Source organism: Leptinotarsa decemlineata, unplaced genomic scaffold, assembly GCF_025532065.1.
Source record: "Leptinotarsa decemlineata unplaced genomic scaffold, Ldec_3_MD MMD2_P_RNA_scaffold_6, whole genome shotgun sequence".
NCBI lineage: Eukaryota > Metazoa > Arthropoda > Insecta > Coleoptera > Chrysomelidae > Leptinotarsa > Leptinotarsa decemlineata.
This window is the reverse complement of record NW_027412533.1, coordinates 15,975,928-15,997,617: the sequence shown is the minus strand read 5'-3', so window position 1 is coordinate 15,997,617 and position 21,690 is coordinate 15,975,928. Positions and strand designations below refer to the sequence as shown.

Here is a 21,690-nt window from a genome sequence, read left to right as displayed (position 1 = left end):
GATACTTAATTTTTATTGTTATGGTTATATTTTATAGCCCCAATTTCATGTGAATTATGGTATGTAAAAACATATGGACAAAGACAAAGTATATTTTTATTGACGGGTTAAAACAGTCTGGTGATCAATAACGAATGCGTTGTTTTTTTCAATTAGTTGCTATGCAGTGAAAGACAGAGGACGAATCTCGTTCGGTGGGTCTTCTGTTGACCTCATAGATGGCTTATTCATAAAGGGGGATGTTATCGTCTATTTAGTCAGGCTTTTGCTTTAAGGTCAGTGGAGTCCAGTAATGCATTTGCGGTTCAGGCTAGTACCACTGATGATGATATGCTTGGTTGAAACATCATTGTCTGGTGTTGAATCAAGTATAAGTTGTTTTTGGGCTCTAGTTTCTACTAGTTACCTTGCAGTGAAAGGGATGAGAACGAAGCCGGTCTCCTGTCTCTTTCACACAGTAAAGGCCCCCACACACGTCCTTCTTTTTCGACAGGATTACCTGACGTGCAAAATTGTTCGGGTAATCCAGTCGGTGTGTGGCAGAAAACCGTCGTGATTGCCGGCGTTCCAAATTATCTGTTTTGATCTGATTTTTCATGACGGTTTTGAACGGGATCGTTCAAGTCGGCCCGTATGTGGTAGGCAGACCGTTAGTCACGAAGTAGACGTTGAATATGAGGAGTATGTGTATTCAGTGTATATAAAATGAGTGATTTTAGGCAATCCAGTGTAAACAATTTATGACGGAATTTATTGAAATGTACAGAAACTTTCCATGTCTCTGGAAAGTCAAATCGAGCGAGTATGCTGACAGAGATAAAAATAGAACATGGTGTCAATAGAAATAGTGTCTTTTTTTGTTATTATATATAATATATATATTTCAATATTAAATTTTACAAAAAGGATTTGAAGCTTTATATCTTCTATTAATTATCTGCGAGCGCTTTCGACAGTTGGTAGTACTGTCATCTTCTAGGCACTCCTCAAACTATATATATATATATATATATATATATATATATATATATATATACACATCGGAAAAGTCTAGGGATATTTTTAAAAATGGCAATAATTTTTTTTAGATCGCTTTAGGGAAAAAAAAGTTGACGGGTGATTATTAAACGAATGTAACTTACAACAAAATTTATTAAATGGTCAAAAATACTGAGTGCGCATATATGCAAAATTAAAAAAAATATGGCTCTTCTTTGGCACCCCGAAAAAAAATCGTAATACAAAAAAATTAGTACAAAGTATGGCCTCCACGCTGGTTTATTACGGCCCTACATCTATCGTGCATCGACAAAATGAGATTGTCAATGTCTTGTTGAGGTACATTTGCCCATTCAGCGATTAAAAGCTCTCTCAATTATTGAAACGTTGTGTGAATGTTCCCCATATGCGGAGTAATTCTTTGTTGAAGCATGTCCCACACATGCTCGATGGGATTCAGGTCCGGTGATTGTGCTGGCCATGGCAATACATCAACTCCTTCGTTGGTGAGCCAGTCAGTCACTAGACGCGCGACATGTGGACGAGCATTATCGTGCATTAGGTGGAAGTTTTCACCAACAGCACCAGCAAACGGACGGACGATAGGTAGAAGAATGGTGTCGAAGTACTGTCGAGCTGTGAGGGAGCGATTTGGAAAAAGGAGATCGGTTCTGCCGCCGATCATGATTCTGCCCCATAGCATTACTGTACCACCTCTGTATGTGTGGACTTCCTGGACGTGTCTCAAACGTTCATTATTTCCAGGTCGTCTCCACAGTCTTACTCGACGAGAATCTGGATGAAATCCAAATCTGGATTCGTCTGTAAACAAAACTGTGGCCCAATCATTTGCATCCCAGTTTTGATGTTCTTGACACCACTCTAAACTTCTACCGCGATTGCCTCTCGACAAAGGTGGACATCTAAGTGGCCTTCTGTTGTGGAGATCTGCTTCATGCAATCGATTTCTGACAGTATCACGACCAATGGTTACCTGGTGCGTCTGCTGCAACACGTTAACCAACTCAGGTGCTGTGATTGTCGGTTGTCTTCTTGCGGTTAATACCAAAAATCGGTCTTGAACTGCAGTTGTAGCGCGTCCTCGCCCTGGATGTTGTTCGGCTGGACTGCCAGTTTCACGGAAACGCCGCCACAATCGACTGATAACACTTTGGGAGACCCCCAAACGAAGAGCTACATCATTTTGTCGCATGCCACCTTGAAGAAGCCCTACAGCGCTATTCATCTCTGCCAATGGTAAGTGATGGCGTTCCATGTTAAAGCACAATATTTCCAGTTTAATTGCTGAGCAAGAACTGCATAGAATGTACAAACTCGACACTTTCAGATTATTCATTTTAGCCGAAAACCTACAGTTTGTAAAAAACTTGATAAAAGATTAGTTACCGTTTTTGCAGGCTTTGTTCAACCCATAGAAATCTACAGGGTGGTCGAGTGTACCAATTTAATCGAAATTAAACGACCTCATGCATTTATTTTTATGATATTTAGTATGTTATAAAAATATCCCTAGACTTTTCCGATGTGTGTATATATAGAGAGAGAGAGAGAGATAGAGAGAGAGATAGAAATATGGAATGTTGTTGGGAATGCCGTCAAATTACTGGGCTGTTGTTTAAAGAATACTCTTTGTCATACGGTCGAGCTTTCGAGAATGTTTATTTCCTTTATCAAGACATCTACAAAAATTTTCAACATTGCAACAAAATTGTAAAACAAATCCTGCGGGAGAAGGAAATATTAAGAGTAGATAATTGTTGGTTCACAGATGGATCAAAAACACCTACCGGTTCTGGTGCAGGTGTTTTCAGTCGCAGACCCAGGACAGAGTTATCTACCTGCCTAGGAACTTATGCGACTGTATTTCATGCGGAAATTTACGCTATTGAATTCTGTGAAGAGAGATTGGATAAATCCAAACTCACTCACAAGTCAATAAAAATATTCTCGGACAGTCAAGCGGCATTGGAAGGTCTTGGCTCCCACTGAGCAACGTCTAAATTGGTAGCAAACTGCCAAAAAAGACTATCCTCGATAGGAAGACTAAACAGATTGTCTCTGGTTCCTCCTGGCCATACTGGCCTGGAAGGCAATAAAGCTGCTGACTCTCTCGCAAATGAGGGTGCTGCAAGCGACTTCATTGCTTATTCACTTTAACGTGATACGTGATAGACGTGTTTATAACTCGCTCCCGAAAATGAACTACAAATGTTGTAAACAGAAACCTTTTGTTCATTATGTGTGCACAAAGTGTTCTAGCGTGTTTCATAAGAGCTGTCTGCAGCAACAGTGGAAAAAAAGTCACATTTGTTAGAGACAATAAAATAATCTGTTGCAGTGTGAACGCCAAGGAAGAACATGAAGAAAACAGCATATTAGAAAAAACAATAAATGAACTTGCCGAAGATGGATTTCTAAAAGACAAGTACATACAAAAACTGAAAGATGAAAACCAAATTGTAATACAGCAGGCATTAGACGTTGAGAAAGAAATGAATTCACTGCTAGAAAAGCAAAAAAAATATATTGAAGAAATAGAAAATAAAAATAAAGGAAGTAAAGAAAGAAATCACAGTAAAAAGGGTCGCGTAAAAACAGCTGATACACATACATGTACCCATCATATGAAGCAACAATCGACAATGACGGACTCCCTTTTCATCAGTGGCGTAGACATTCCAATCCTAGATGACACACGGAGAGAGGAAAACTTCACTCAAGAAGATAGAAACTCAAGTATTTTCGTAGAATTGGAAACAGCAAATATCACAACTTAAATTTCTCAACTACAAATAGTGAAGATGTGAATAACACCATGCAAAGTCAAACGAGATTTCACAGAAAAATTTATATCTGTGGTGACCAGTACGCGACAGGATTCCCAAGAGTCATCACAAAATTTATAGACCAATATGCATCTAAGATAAACGCGAATATAAGAAAGGACACGGAACTTTGTGAGTTAACTGAAAATATTTTTTTTGAAACAATAGAATATAGTCAAGCGGATACAATAATTGTTATGTTTAACACGAAAAATATAAGCAATAACAGAACTTTACAATTGTTTCTGAATAATGTGCTAGGTCTTGGTAAATTTACAAATCTTTTTATTGTATCAGAATGTAACGACCACCTTGACAAAAATATTAATAGGCTTATTTTCAAAAAAATTAAGATATTCAAACAATTAAATAGAAACTGCTCGATAACATTTCTTACTGACAGAAAACAAAAAGGCAGCAAATTTGAACTCGTGGAAAAATTAAAGAAAAATATGGAATTTACAGCAAGAAACCAACAAAAATTTGCTCTGAAGATAATAGAAATAACAGAATTAAATGACATAGAACCAGTTTCATCTTTTTTTTTTAGATCATCCTCAGGAACAAACAGTGAACCTGTAGTAAAACCTCAATCTGTAACTGATGCTAAAAAGTCCAAAATCACCTTTTGTCACCAGAATATCCAATGTATCAGCAACAAAACGCTAAGTTTGAATAATATCTTTGAAAATGACAAGTATTGTGATTTTTTGCTTATATCTGAACACTGGCAGTCGCAAGAATCGATTGACAGCTTTAAATTAAGTAGATTCACCCTTTGTAATGCGTTTTCGTGATGGAGTTGCAATCTATAAACTTGATTTTCAAGGAGTTGTAGAGAGATATGATTTAGATGATTGCTGTAAAGAAGGTATCTTGGAAATTTGTGCCATAAAAATAGTTGCACATAAAATAATTTGTATTGTTATTTATCGGCCTCCTGATAGAGATTTTTATGATTTTCTGGGACTACTAAGTGATATCTTAAGTAAAATATGTTCACCAAAAATGACAGTGATTATTGGAGGCGACTTCAACATTAACTTCATTTCTCACACAACTTATTGTATATTACTCGAAGACTTATTATCGTGTTTTGATGTTAAAGTCACACTAAAAATCCCGACAAAAGTTAAAGGCAACTCAGAAACTTGTATTGATAATTTCCTAATCAAGACTATAAATCCCTATAGTGTAGCAGTAGTGAATATGCATCTCTCAGACCACTACTCGCAATTCCTTGACCTGCTCTTTGATGAGCTGCCATTAAAAGTGGCATTTAAACCATTTTATTATAAGCGCAACTTTTCAGATGAGAATATCAACATTTTCAAAAATTATTTACGAAATGAAAACTGGAATGATATCTATATTCATTCGTGTCCCAACTTAGCCTACCAAGCTTCTGCAGATGTCATGTTACACTATTTCGAGATCTCATTCCCGAATAAGAAGGTACACCAAAGGGGTGATAAAAAGAAACAAGCAACTATAGTCCGTTCATAATTTGTTGATAGCTCACTGCAAGTTTGACCCTCATTAGAGAACTGAAATACAGAGAGGACAGCTAATATGATATAATAACAAAAACCAAACTAAAACTGGCAGTTTAAGATGTTTTCGACTAACCCACCTTGTATCTGAAGAAATACAATACAGCTATAAAACTTTTAATCCGATTATGTAGGTATTTTGAGTGGAAATGAGTGACCAGTGTCGTAGAGTATATGATTAAAACATAAATATATTAATATTCTTAAACTGTAGGTACTGTAAACTGTATTTTTATTTTAAAAAATGTCTTTATTTTATTCAAAAATAATAAGTTACTTGCAATTTGTAAAAGATACATTTATTTAATTAATACCTATTTTTAAATGATATAAACTACGATTACTTACAAAACTATTCAAATTCAAAATAAACAGGATCATCTTCGGAATCCGAGTCGTCTTGCAGGTTAATAATTAGCGGTTGTGTCTCTACAGTCGCATCAATTATATTGTCAAGATCCCATATTTTTTGTTCTTCTTCTATTGCATGTCTTACTGCATCTCGCCAATTTTGTTCTGTAATATGTTGTAAAGACTCATATAACAATTCACGTACAGCTTGTATTTTATATGACGTATTTTTTCTAGCCACATAGCTTTTCATTTGTGCCCAAATGAGTTCAATTGGATTTAATTCGCAGTGGTAGGGTGGAAGTCTAAGGACTGTGATGTTTCGTCTTTCCGCCATTTTGTCAACTACGTATTTCTTGAACTTAGATTTGTGTTGCCGGGCAATTTTTAAAAGTTCTGCTTTAACACTTCCATCTTCGTAAGGCAGGGACTTATTCCGCAGCCAGTCAATGATATCCTGTTTCTTCCACGCAGTCGTTGGAAGTCTTTCAACTAGTCGTGAATGATAAGGTGCATTATCTAATACTATAATTGAGTTTGGTGGTATATGTTCAATCATCTGCTCAAAATACTCTTCGAAAACATCAGCTGTCATCTTCTCGTGATAGTCTTTTGTGCTTTTGGATTCAAATTCCAACAAACCATGCTTAGCAAATCCTTTTTTCACTGCCAATGTGAGAAACTATTAATCTACTGCCTTTACCAGAGGGTGGGGAAATACCAGTAGACCAACCTTCCATAAAGGCTTGCCTGGAGCTTGATATATTTTTATCTGTCCAAATTTTTGTGAGAGTATGACCTGCGTTTACCCACGTTTCGTCCTGATAGTAAATTGGCCTTCCTTCAGCCCGAAATTTTCGTATAGATCTTAGATACTTTCTTCTCCAACATATTATCTCTTCCTGGTCAATCAAAAGTGATTTTCGGTCTGATTTCTCCCACCGGAAATTTAATTCTTTTAAAACTTGCCACAATTTGGTTCGTCCGACATGAGGCAAATCCGGGTCGTCTCTAACTTCTTGTAAAATTTTGTTTAAGTTGGGTATTTCTTTTTTGTAAAAAAATTCGTGAATTTTCCTTCGAATACCATTTTTGGCAAATTCATCAATTTCAATAGGTTTTCTCCCCCTCTTTAAGTATTCGTTTGTATTTGGGTTAGCTATACCTTTTTTTTTTCTTTCTGATAGGAACCTATATATTGTTGACTCCCCTACGCCCGTCATGTTGGCACAACTCTTGATTATGTTCTGAACAGTGTTTGTGGGATTCTGAGAAACCAGAGCATCGTGAACATTCAAAACAATAGTCTTCTCTCTTGGTGAATAGACAGACTTACTGACTGTACGCAACAGTACCGGTGTAAAACTTGATGATGTTGATGATGATGACGAAGCCATCGCAAGCAATCAAACAAAACAAGCATGAACGAAAGGTACGTATATGTTTGTAGGAATATGAAAAAAAGTTACTCACGCACTGCACAAAATTCGCAAAATAAATATTAGAGACGTTAATTACTGCCGTAGACGCCGAAACACCAACGAGCCGTAAATTAAATGCGATTAAAAAATGTACTAAACCAAAAATTATTTTCGTTCGTAACAACTTCACCCTTTCAAGGCAAGTTTCGAATATAAACTGAAGCTTTATATTTAATGAATAAACACCTCAGGAACCTCCGCCTATGATTTTACGAGTTTTACGACCGTTTTATGACTTGGGCCCTCATTTTGTGCTATCGACAAATTATGAACGGACTATAAGTATATTATGACACCTCCTCTAGCTAATCTTAAAAACAGTGTATCTCTTTACAATAGTCTAGCCCAACATGATCCTCGTTTCAGGGAATTAAGTAGTTTTTTAAATCGAGAATATCAGCAGGGGCTACAGGCAGCATCCAAGTCATACTACGACAATTTGATTTCGACCTCTGATAACAAGTCGAAAACAACCTGGAATATTATTAATAACTTGCAAAAGAAATCTACAACAAATACTAGTAAAATAGTAATAACGGAAAATGACAAATCTTTGAATGAGACACAGTTATCCAAAAAATTTAACATACATTTCACAAAACCACTGATAAACAACAGCAATTCATACATCAAAATATCGACAATAATCCAAATAGTTTCTTCATGCACCCGATTACAGAAAATGATGTAATAAGTATAATTAATGGTCTAAAAAACTCTAACTCTTGTGGTATTGACAATATATCTAACAAATTACTTAAACAATGTCAAAATGAATTATCCCATCCATTAACTTATCTTATAAACCTATCTACAGAAAAAGGCGTCTTTCCAACAAATTTAAAAATAGCAAGAGTAACACCTATCTTTAAAAAAGGAGATAACAATGACCTTAACAACTATAGACCTATAAGTGTGTTAGCCAGCATATCTAAGTTATATGAATTGAATATCAAATTTCAATTAACCAGTTTCTTCACGTCAAACAAGTTATTATCATCCTCGCAACACGGTTTTACAGTTGAAAAAAAGTACCGAAACAGCCTTATGTGAATTCCAAAACAAAATAATTCAATCTCTTGATAATAAAAAACTTGTTATGGGCCTCTTCATAGACTTTTCTAAAGCATTTGACTGTGTTAGTCATAAGATTCTATTATCAAAATTGTCAAGGTATGGACTGAGGAGAACGCCATATAGCTTGCTAGAATCCTATGTATCTGACAGACAGCAAATTGTTAAAATAAACAACAATAACAGTAATCCCTTAGGCATTACGCAAGGTGTCCCTCAAGGATCAATATTAGGCCCCCTTCAATTCATAGTATTTGCCAATGACCTCATATCACACTTGAATGAACAAATAAAATTATTACATGTTATGCAGACAACACAAACATTTTGATCATAGAAGAAGGTTTAGTATCATTAAAATTATTGGCTGAGACTACCTATGCTAAGGTGATAACATGGTCAGACAAAAACCACTTAATAATTAATAAATCAAAGACTAATGCCCTGATGTTTTGTTCAAATAGTCGGGAACACCACCAGGTTTTGTTGTTTGAAAATACCAATAACGTCGTGTCTTCTTCTGAATCTATCAAAATGCTAGGCATTACCTTTGATTCAAAGCTCTCATGGATTTCTCATATTGATACTGTCTGCGGCAAACTTAGAAAAAGATGTTATGCACTCAAGTTTATGTCGAGTCATTGCAGTGAAAGTATCCTTCTGTCTTTATACTTTGCCCACTTCCATTCTCATATGAGATACGGAATTTAAAACTGGGGAGCAAGTTCCTCTGTACAAAGGGTGTTTTTATTACAAAAATACGCAATCAGAATAATTGCTGTTATGAGCACATACATCCTCGAAGCGTGTTGTTTCATTTTCAAAAATAAGGCCACTTATAATGCCATCAGAACACACCATGAACATGATACTAGAAGAAAAAACCTTATTTTACCCCACCGGCATATCACCGTCCCGTATCAAAAAAACTTTGAATATCTTGGATGCAAATGCTATAATTCTCTGGCAGATCACATAAAGAATGCAGCTTCTTTAACAATTTTCAAAAATCTCCTGAAAAAACACTTACTTCGCAAAAACTGCTACACCATAGAAGAATTTTTTAATTAGGAAACTTTAATTTTAAATGGAATATGTAGGCAATATGCTTTTCATGTATATGCAAACTAATGTGCATTAATGTATGTAAACATGTATGTGTATTTATATTTATATTTATGTGAATATCTATAACAATTTTTTTAAATCTGTATTGTATTATGTTGTTATACTACTTTTTGAAATTTTTCATAATTTTCCTGTATTTTTTCACAAGTTAATTGCTGGAAAGAAAATAAATAAATAAATAAATTGGACCAGAACCTGTCATTGGCATTGCTTTGGGCTTTGATAAACAAACACTGAACACCTGGATGGCAAGAAGAACTATGGACTTGTGGCAGAATCTTCCAGGATTGGCTCACTCCAAGGCGTTCATTCACCCTTCGAAAGTTGTTGGTCTACAGTAGGGATGAACTACGATGTCTAACAGGCCTTCTTACAAGTCACTGTCATTTGAATCATCACATGCAGAGACTTGGACTGTCGGAAGACAGTGTGTGTCGCGTCTGTCTGGAAAATGATGGAACTGCAGAGCATATACTTTGTGCCTGCCCTGCTGGGGGCCGAATCAGGTTCTTTGAGTTCGGCAGATCCGTACTCTCACCATCTGACCTGAAAGACCACTCACCAAACAAACAAATCGGCTTCGTTAAGAAGCTGAGTTTATTTGGCCGAGTGTGAATAGGTATGAGCCACAATAAACCCTTATGGGTTGCGGTAGAGGGTCGAATAGACCCACTCACTTTAGACCTAGCTAGGTAAAAAATATACTTACTAACTTGACTGCATCCCCAACAACATTCTATATTTCTCCTTAACTAGTCAGTCAAGACTACATATATATATATATATATATATATATATATATATATATATATATATATATATATATATATATATATATATATATATATATATATATATATATATTCATATATATACATATATATATATAGACTATATATATATATATACTGTTTGAGGAGTGCCAGAAGATGACAGTACTACCAACTGTCGAAAGCGCTCGCAGATAATTAATAGAAGATATAAAGCTTCAAATCCTTTTTGTGGAATTTAATATTGAAATATATATACAGGGTGTCCCTGGACTTCCTCTTTTCCTCTCGGGAATGTATAGATGGGGTCAAAATATCACCAGTACTTCATATAACTTTTTTTCCTAAAATCCTTCGTTACCAAGTAACGGGCCCTCGAAGTTACAAAATGAAAAATGTTTTTCTTTGATAACTTTTCAAGTGAATATTCAAAATCATCCAAATTTTGGTAATTGACTAAACAAATGAATTCCTTCGATGAGCTTTCATGCAGGAGTCAGTTGTTTTGCTACAAAGTCAGGAACCTACTTCCCCTTGATGGTCCACACCCCAAAACTTTGAAATGACAGATATTTTTCAATATTTTTCAACAAATTAAGGTTACTTGGACAATTTTATGAATAAAAGTACTCATGTGGAAAGTCGATCGGAGCAACGAGTCTTGATAAAAATGTAGTTTCACTCGACGACATCAAACCCGCTCGTCCACCATTATTTGAAATGAATAATTATCAAAGCAGAAATAATAATGATAACGTTAATTCAACAACATTTATCCTGAGATGTCTATCATTATTCGAAAATATTAGTTTTTAAGGAAAATGGAAATGATAGGTAAAATGTTCATAACGAATTTTTATAATGCAAACACGTTTAACTAACGAAACTCAAGAGCCTCAAGAGCAAACAGAAATGAAAAATCCGCTACAGAAACTGCTCGATATGACCACCTTCTCTCTCTATACATTTTCTTAGTCTGCGAAGACACCCTCTCTGTACTTGAAATAGCATTCCAGGGTCGTTTCGTATGGCTTCACAATGTAATGTTATTCTATTCACCAACGCATCTCTTGTGTGAATAGGTGTAGCGTAAACAAGGCTTTTTAGATGCCCCCACAGAAAGAAATCCAATGGATTTAAATCCGGAGACCGCGATGGCCATGAATATGGCCCACCTCTACCAATCCATCTATTGTGGAAAATGTGGTTCAGATGGTCACGCACAATCAAACTAAAATGAGGAGGAGCGCCATCATGCATAAACCACATATCTCTTCAGGTTTGCAATGGAACATGTTCCAAAAGTCCATTCAAATCGTTCTGAATGAACTCCAAATAACGTTCTCCATTCAATCGGTCCTGTAGAACGAATGGTCCTATAAGATGGTTTCCTATGATACCAGCCCAAACATTCACGTTGAATTTCCGTTGGTGTTTGGTTTGCAATATCCCATGGGGATTTTCTTTGGCCCATATATGGAGATTATGAGAGTTGATAACTCCATCTCTACTGAAACCTGCTTCATCAGTGAATAAAACTCGATTAATAAAAGTCATATCCTCTCTTTGCCTATCCATGAACCAATTGGCATATTCCAGTCGTGCTGGAAAATCTTGAGGTGTCATGGCATGTACCTTCTGGATGTGAAATGGGTGGAGCAGTTGTTCCCTAATTATTCTATGAATAGTGGACTTGGATGTATGGAACTGTTCTGATAGATTTCTGATGCTCATTGAAGGATCATCAGCGACGGCTTCCAAAATATTTTCCTCCAATACAACGGTACGTACAGTCCTAGGAGCGCCCTCACCACCTCGTTTTGGCAGAACTGTACCTACAATAATATCGAAATAAAACAACGTGCTCAAATTAATTATCAATTATTACATACCTGTCTCCCTCAAGCTGCGATCGACACGCTCGAATGATTCTCTTGACGGTACCGTTCGATTGGGAAAATGCTCGGAATACAGACGACGAGCTTCTGCAGCATTACAAAATGCTCGTCCATAAAATACATGCATATCTGCATATTCATTGAATGTAAACTGTTCGGCCATATCAAAAAAATTCAAAATATCCTATAGAATATTGACAATACAATGATAGCCATATGACAACGCACCACTCAACAAAACAAAATCGCATTCCAGTTTCTCATTTTTTATAAAAACTTTCTAAAAGGTTTTTTTGTCAACATCTGTGAAAGAAATGGAACATAATTATTCCCTGGATATTTTTCACCTGATCATGTGCAGCCGTTTTTGTAGTTCATTCGTTTGCTTTTTATTAGTATAGTAAATATTTTTTCCGATGTGCGTTTTTTCAGCTAAATTTAGATTCGTGTTAAAGAATTTCTCCCATAAAATTATAATTATCAGTGAAACTCCTCAACAGTTTAGCTGTGAAGAAGAATTTGAAACATTCGAATGTTGAGTTTCATGAGATTCAGATAACTGATCAACACGAAACGTGATTATTCCACACGTATTATGTACATACAAAATATGGAATGAATTCGATATTTCATAGTAGAGTAGCTTGTTAGTTTAAAAACACCTCGAATCTACAGAACTTGATATTTCTTTTGAAAAAATATCTGCTATCACAATTGTGACTTAAACTTCCATATAGGTACTGTACTTTTTGTTTACGACTTCATTTTAGCATACTTTGTATTATTCCTGTTATAAATGTTGTTGAATTAACGTTATCATTATTATTTCTGCTTTGATAATTATTCATTTCAAATAATGGTGGACGAGCGGGTTTGATGTCGTCGAGTAGAACTACATTTTTATCAAGACTCGTTGCTCCGATCGACTTTCCACACGAGTACTTTTATTCATAAAATTGTCCAAGTAACCTTATTTTGTTGAAAAATATTGAAAAATATCTGTCATTTCAAAGTTTTGGGGTGTGGACCATCGGGGGTAGTCCGTTCCTGACTTTGTAGCAAAACAACTGACTCCTGCATGAAAGCTCATCGACGGAATTCATTTGTTTAGTCAATTACCAAAATTTGGATGATTTTGAATATTCACTTGAAAAGTTATCAAAGAAAAACGTTTTTCATTTTGTAACTTCGAGGGCCCGTAACTTGGTTACGAAGACTTTTAGGAAAAAAAGTTATATGAAGTACTGGTGATATTTTGACCCCATCTATACATTCCCGAGAGGAAAAGAGGAAGTCCAGGGACACCCTGTATATATATATATATATATATATATATATATATATATATATATATATATATATATATATATATATATATATATATATATATATATATATATATTTATATTTATATATGCAAAAGTTATTTTTCAGTGTCATACACATTGACTGTCGATGAGAATGAAATATTTATCTAAGATAGGGAGTAGTTTACCATACCCCAGGACGACCCTAAAATTATTCGTATGATCACCAACCGAAATTCCTCCATCTCGTTGAAGATGAGGGTATTCTTCTGGAATGTTCTGGAAATTCATTATGGTCTGCAATTTGCAGTAAAAATCCTGCCAAGAAGTATATCAATATTCCGAAATTAAATATATGATTGAAATTATCCCATAAAATGGTCGAATTTATTTGTAGAACTCAATCATAAATTTTACACTCACCAACTGTCGTTGATTCATTCGTCGCTCAGCGAAAGATTTTTTATTTTATCGGTATTTCTTTAGCGCGGAAAGATTACTACTTGGAAAAACTACTGTGAATTGAAAGGTAGTTGAATAAAGGGCTTTCCAAATATTTGCGGATTAGAAATTTCATCAGATTTTGCCTCGGAAATAGAAAACCAAGGAATAACAGAACTCAACCTGGATGTGAAAAAATTTGCACTACCTAAATCTACATTCAACTCTCTCCACGTTATCTGTATCGTTCTCTAAAACGTTTCTAAAACGAATTATATACCAATGGCTTGCACATACTTTTCCACCACTCTTTAGGACTGATAAATATCTTTCTCACCTGGACTGTAGATTTTCAGGTATTCTGGGGGTGCCAGAGTTTTATCCATTAGTATCCCTAATTTAATACGTTTGCGCTTACATTTTTCCATAACATACCAAATATATATTGTTGATTATAAGGAAAAAATTTCATAAGTTATATCACGTCTTCATTCAAAAAACGTATCTTGTTTGAAAAATACAAATACTTCACAGAAATAATGAAAATTAATAATTCAATTCTGAAATATTAATGAAAAATTTATAAAAAATCAATTTTATATAACTTACCGCATAACTCAAAACAAGGTTGATCATTCCTTCAACGCCCTCTCCCTGCTTCCCGTTCAGAGGATACCAATCCTCATGAGTCTCTCCAGCAAGTACTTGTTGGGGAATTACTATTTGTGTCCATGCTACTAATTCATCCATTGTAAAGGATCGTTCATCAAATATTTCTATGGTCAGTGTGTTTATGCCTTGAGGAAGAAGGCTGAAAAAGATTCATTCAGTAAACCTTGAAATAATATGAAGAGGATATAAAGCTCTTCATATTTTGCGGAAGGATTATCTCAAGATTTTCTTCAACGTATAATTGTAGGAAACGTTAAGATCAATCTTCATATACTAACAACCCAGGACCCGCAACCACGTTTTGATGATTGAGATAATGAACTTTTTGAACATATGAAAAATAATAATTCTAGAATTAAAACACATTTCTTCTAACTAACCAGTAGTAAATGAAAAAAATAACTAGAGGGCCTCTTAACTGCACTGTTTATATTCATCATGTGTTCCTTTTACTCATAAAAATACCAATATATTTACAACACCATCATCTTCTAATATTTCCACAAATCATATTAGGTGGATAGCGCTAGTACTACTTGAAACGTCAATTAATACAACTCCATTGAAATATCTATCACATTTTGTAAATTTTATTTTAGTTTTGGAACTGATAGATGTATTTTATATCAGGTATCTATTTCTCTAGTATACGAATTATTTATCAGGTTTTACCTCTAAAATTTTTATTTTTATGGTACTATAATAGAATAATTAATTTGATAATCTTCCTCGCCTTTCAGATCTGAGTAATTGTGTTCGATCAATCAGAGAATGATACGGAATTATAACTACCACATATAATTTCATGTGTTGTTGAAGATAGTGAGGTAAAAATTATCAAAAGATTTTATGAAACGTGAAAAGATTTTGTGAATTTTATTGAATAGTTATCAATTTAAAAAAAATGGTTGTATCTGTATTCTTAAAAGCTAAATTAAGAGAACATTGCAAGCACATAATAATCTATAGGTTAATGAATGCAAGTTTTTAAACTTTCACCAAAAACAACAAATTTTGCAAAGAAAAAAATTTTATATTTGTAAATATTATAAGCTGTATAAATAGCTGTGTGATGCAAACTACTTGTGCTTTAATATTAAAAAAACAAACTTACTCACCTTCGGCTGTAATATTAACAATTTATACTTGAATGGACAAATTCTTGAGAATAAAAAGCATTCCAAATTACTGGGAATCTTCATGGATAACAAATTAAAATTTGATCAACATATTTCAGCTTTGAATAAACAATTGGCTTCAGGATATTATGCACTTCGAATAGTTTCAAATGAACTGAGTTCATCCACAACAAAAATAGTATATCATTCCCTGATTGAGTCCCACCTGAGATATGGTGTTGCCATCTGGAGATTTTGCAGTCAACAACTTTTTCATTCAGTGTTTGTTTTGCAAAAGCGAGCGGTTAGATACTTATGTAAGGTGGGAGTGTGTGAGTCATGCAGACCATTATTTTTGAGAGAAAAAATTCTCACTGTTACTTGTATTTTCATACTTGAAACTGTTTGCCTGATTTACAAAAAACATAATATGGTTGGAACTCCGGAACCTACAAATTACATAACCCGGCAAGTAACTGAAAATAAAATACATCTTCCTGTTCCAAAAACAAGCCAGACAAAGCATTCTTTGATTTATGAAAGTAAAAAGCTGTATAATCACATACCTTAAGAAATTAGGAAGGAAAAAAGCTATAAAGGGTTGCAACTTAAGCGTACTACAATTTTGATAAATATTGCAATATTTAATATAGGTGTTTTTTTTTTGTTGTTTATATTGACACCTATACTTCAAATTATATTTTATACTGGGATATATCTTATTTTATTGCCATGGCATGTGAACTTATGTTCAAATTGTATATATTTGTTATTTACATCTTTTGAAAGGGACTATACAAACTATTTTGTCTACATTTTGTTAAATTTTATTTTCTATTGTTATATTTTATCGATTAGATATGTGAACTTAGTTTTGCTCAAATTGTGTTTCTGTGTATTTGTGTTTTTGAATTGTATACCAGATTTTTTAGCAAGCTTTGTCAATAAGATTGTATTTTCTTGGACAATAAAGTATATGTCTATCTATCTATCTAGTGTTCCTATTGTTCATCAATGACCTTCCTAATTGTCTATCAAGTAACTAACTTTTATGTGCTAATGATTGCAAAACATTAAGAAAAACTGATGAGTTAGATTACATTTTACTACAAGTTAATGAGTGTTCAAGTTTTTACACTTTCCCCAAAAACCAATGAATTTTGCAAAGAAAAAATATTTTAGGTATATTTGTAAATAAGATAAGCTGTAAAGACTTAGAATAATATTTAGTAAAAAAAAAAGTTAAATGAATAAATCAACCGAAATCATTTTACCACTTTTGTCTGTCATATATAAAAAGTACATGACATTAATGAATGAAATGAAAGTAGAAGAAAACTTCACTATCAGTGATAGTATTCCTATTGTTCATCAATGACCTTCCTCATTGCCTCTCAAGTAACTGCCTTTTATATCTTAGGCACTCTTGGTTGAACCATAAGTTCACTCTTCAGCCCTGTTTCAGAAATCTTTCACCTATTTAGCCGTCAAAATGCACAATTAATTTCTCATCAAGTGGCTTCATGTATCTGAACATCAGTTCAAACGCCATTTGAAAATCAATTTTCTTCAATAGCCAGGATAAATTATGAAATATACCCGTTATTTATAAATTATGTACTATTTCATATGTTTTGATAATTGCTGTATCATAGATCACACAAATTGAAAAAGTTTTTGGAAACTATCCAGAACAAATCCATTTAATATTTATTTTATAGTCATATTACAACATAGGTATATGGTACATCTCCGGAGCACTCGACTTACCAACCTTTAAGAAATGAATTCAATATAACTAAACTCGAAATCAGCGTCAAGTACAAAAAATATTGAATAATAAATAATATAGATTGTTCATTTCGTCTTGCTCAACTCAGATAATAGGTCATAACAAATGTTATTTATAATCTATAATGAGTACATTCAACTAAGCCCATGACCTACCCCTTGCTATGTGAAAGTATTAGTTTGTATCGTTATGTTTAGTATTTTTCTTACCATTATAAAGCTATACACTAAATTATTTAAGTAATTACAAAAATCGTTCCAATTTTATAGCTTTTTAAAAATATTTTGAATAAAATAATCTTCTATTCCTAACTTGTGGGATAGTAGAATTCCTGATATCATTTAATATTCTTTTTTCCTGTCTCTTTCTGTTAGGTATTCTCAAGTTATTTTCTAGTTTATGTTATCGCACGTTACAGTTATTGGTAAGCACTCCTTTTTTCTGTTGATCAACAAATTAAAATTGTAAGTATGGAAAACATGTAATTAGCTTAGCCACCTTTATGATTTCTTCCTTCTGAAGAAATAAACAAACGAATAATTATTATACAATTCCTCAATAAATTTAATTTGGGATGCATCTCAAATTAAATTTATTGTGAAAATTGTATAACTATTATCATGGATAATATTATTTTTCTTTTTCTTGAACTTCGTCAACTTGAACTTCGTCAACTTGAACTTCGGCCACAATCATTATGAAAATGTCAGCGATTGGTACAAAACCTTTTTTTTGCAGATACCCATACAAGAAAATAATATATTCAATGTAGCTGAAGAATAATATTTTGAAATCTTGTATCAGAGAAAAAACTCAGCTCCAGGGCATGACTATATCACAAGAAACATGTTGAGAAAGCTGAATTATGAGATTCACAAGTACATCATAAAAAGCTATGAATTTTGCCTTAAAATGCAAATATACCTGACAATTGGAAAATGGACACAATGATTACAATTCCCAAACCAAACAAGGATCACTCCCTTACAGACAGTTATCGTCCGATTACTCTCCTGCCTGTAATCGGTACAAACTTTGAAAAACTTTTACGGAACTGTTTACTCCAAATGCCTAATGATACAATTCTGAACTACCAGTTTGGATTTCGACAAGAAAGATCTACTATACATCCTCTCACGATTCTCACGAACAACATTAAAACAACCAAGCTGAACAACAACAAAACGGCAGTGATCTTTCTGGATATGAACAAAGCATTCGATAGCATCTGGCACAAGGGTCTTTTATTCAAACTGCATCAAATGGGTTGTCCTAACTATCTAGTACATACAATTAAGAATCTACTAATTGACAGGAAACTGAGAGTTAAAGTACTGAGTAGTTTTTCAGACGAATTTATCCCATAGCAGGGAGTTCCAGAGGGTTCACAGCTCTCAACATTGTTATATAACTTATACAGCTCTGATATTTATCATCACCAACGAGGGAATATCAACCACTTCAGGCATGAAGCATATATGCTCCAGAATGCAGATGACACCGTCTTAATTGCGCACCATCAAACGATAGACAAAGTTATTAATAAGTTGGAACATCTTGCAACAATAACAAATAACTGTTCAATAAATGCCAATCAGCCAAACCCATCTAAGTCTCAGTTCATCATATTCAATCACCGGAATTCCGCAACTTCTCCAACAATCAACGTTTTCCAACATATCTTACATGCAAAATCGACAGTTAATTACCGAGGTGTTACGCTTGATTCCAGACTAAATTTCAACAGCCATGTCAATAACAAAAAAAAGTGATTGCAAGAGCCGCACATTTCATAAGTCTGACAAACCTGGGAGCAGGGGCAAACATATCAACAGCAAGCCCAATATATAAACTAATCTATGGTCCACTTATTGAATACTCGTACCCACTGTTTCTCAATATTAAACAAAGGGCCTTGAAAACAATTAAAGTATCTGAAACAACGGCTATAAGAAAAATAACAAGATTAACGCACCCCAATAACCCCAAACACAACCCTCCAAACCCTTTGCTATACCAACTCACTGGTATTATCCCTATTGAGGAACTACCGTCACTTACTCAGAAATTTGCTAGAAAAGACGACAATGTAGAAATCATTAGAAAGTATGCTGTGACAAGAAACCCCCATGCAAGACATCGACACCCAACAGAAACACAGTTAGAAAAATTAACACAACTTTATCAATGAAATTGTTTTGTTTGCTCATTTTTATATCCATACCTATAATATTTTTTTTGATATTATAAAATAAGCTATGTTATTTCAAAGCAATTTTGTTACACGGCCGGAAGGATTTCTACTATAGCCAGTTGAGCAAAATTGTACAATTATTATTACTATTTGCCTGAGTCATTCGGAAATACTGAAAAAATTTCTCCTCGTCTTCTTTCAGGTCGTTGAAAAGATGATGAAACTCTCCCAGAATTGCCCCCTTTTGAATAATGCGGCCACTATAATGACTTCTTCGTCAGAACTGTGATAGACATGTTTCTGTCACCTCTCGATGTCAACTGAAATTTCTTTGAAATCCAACAAACAGCACCTTCACCCGTCGCCATCAAGCGACAGACAGTGCCGTGTTATACAGTGCCGGAAAAGTGGGCGACAAGCTTTAACAATGAAATGAAAAAACTAGATGAACTTCGCAACAACGAAGACGAATTTCTGGAGGTGTATTTATTTCTTTTTCTGGTAATAGGCCAATGCAGGTATTTTCTGGACAAGATATGACATTGAAGTCTTGTATTCATCTAAATTATGAAATTTGAATCATGTTTTTTTCGAATCGATAGAGTGAAAGATTCCAAAAATTGAAAAAAAAGTGACAGTAGAGTCCAAATTTCGAGAAAGGGTATAAAATTGGACAGTGAGCAACTTTCTTTTTTGGCATTTTTCGAAATTTACAAAAAAAATTTTTTTTTGAGGATTTTCGAAAAAAAATCAAATTTGATAGGTTTAGAGCGGCACATGATAAAAGGAAAGAGGGTGTTTTTCACTCATCAATCAATAAAAAAACTTCCATATGTCACGAACTTTCTGTGCGACGACTATACAGTGCTAGTCAAAAGTCCCCTCCCCCCCTCGTATCTTTTGAACGGGTATACTTATAATAATGAAATTTGGAGGGTGGAAATAAACGGATGTAGGCTTCTCAACTGGTCATAACAGTTGACGCAATAGTCATAAATGACGTCACAAGGCCACTGTGACCAAAAATTTTAAATGGGACCCTATGGCAAGTGACAGCTCGTTTGAAAGGTATTGAAAATACCTATTCAGTCATACCAATTTTGTTTGGGTTTCGGCTGATTTTGATTGATAAATTGAAGAAATACGAAAATTATAGTTTCGCATTTAATTAATAAAGATTTAAGAACCAGTTCTTATAATAAGTGTTCAAAATGTGCTCCATCTACTTCCTGGCAGTAATGCATCCTATTGCTAAACTCTTGTCGTACTCGTCCCAGTGTGTCAGCGGAAATTGCCCTACATTCTTTAACAATTCGTTGTTTCAGAATGGCAATACTGTCAGGTGCTGTAGCGTAAACCTTAGATTTCAAGTACCCCCATAGAAAAAAATCTAATGGTGTAAGGTCCGGTGACCGAGCTGGCCATTCGATCGAACCTCGTCGTCCAATCCATCTACCACGATATTCTTCATCTAGGTAACGTCTTACTGCACCGTAATAGTGTGCAGGAGCACCATCTTGTTGAAACGTTATTTCCAAGTTGTCGAATTCATCTGGATTATCTTCTAGAATTTCAAGAATTAACGCCTCAATATCAGTTTGTAACATCTCCAGATACAATTCACCTGTTAAGTTAGTACTGAGAAAAAGAGGCCCAACTATGTGGTTTCCCAAAATACCTGCCCAAACATTTACTTTTTCTGAAAATTGAGTATGTTTTTCACGAAAGATGTGAGGATTTGTGTCACTCCAATACCTCACATTTTGAGTGTTAACATTTCCATTGAGAAAGAAAGTACTTTCGTCACTAAAACAAATTGTCTGTATGTAGCCTGGTTGTTCATTTTATCGGACATAGTTTCACAGAATTCTAGTCTTCGGTCGGGGTCATCATCTGAAAGTTGGTGCACCATTTTTAATTTGTATGGATGAAATTTGTTTTTAGCCAACACCCTATGTACTGTCCTTTGACTGACTTCACAGATAGACGCAACTTGGGCTGTGGAAGAAGTAGGGTTCACTACCATTTCTCCAAGTATGTCAATTTTTTTGTCATCACTAATTGTT

General features: G+C 34.4%; 1 protein-coding gene across 1 annotated transcript in view; it reads right to left on the bottom strand.

Moving 5' to 3' along the window:
- LOC111509756 (toll-interacting protein) overlaps positions 1–21,690 on the bottom strand; it is a 32,394-nt gene that overhangs the window by 2,259 nt on the left and 8,445 nt on the right. The window contains exon 3 of the mRNA XM_074170054.1: positions 14,458–14,659. Within this exon, the coding sequence (XP_074026155.1) occupies positions 14,458–14,659 (202 nt within the window). The remainder of the gene's footprint in view (positions 1–14,457; positions 14,660–21,690) is intronic.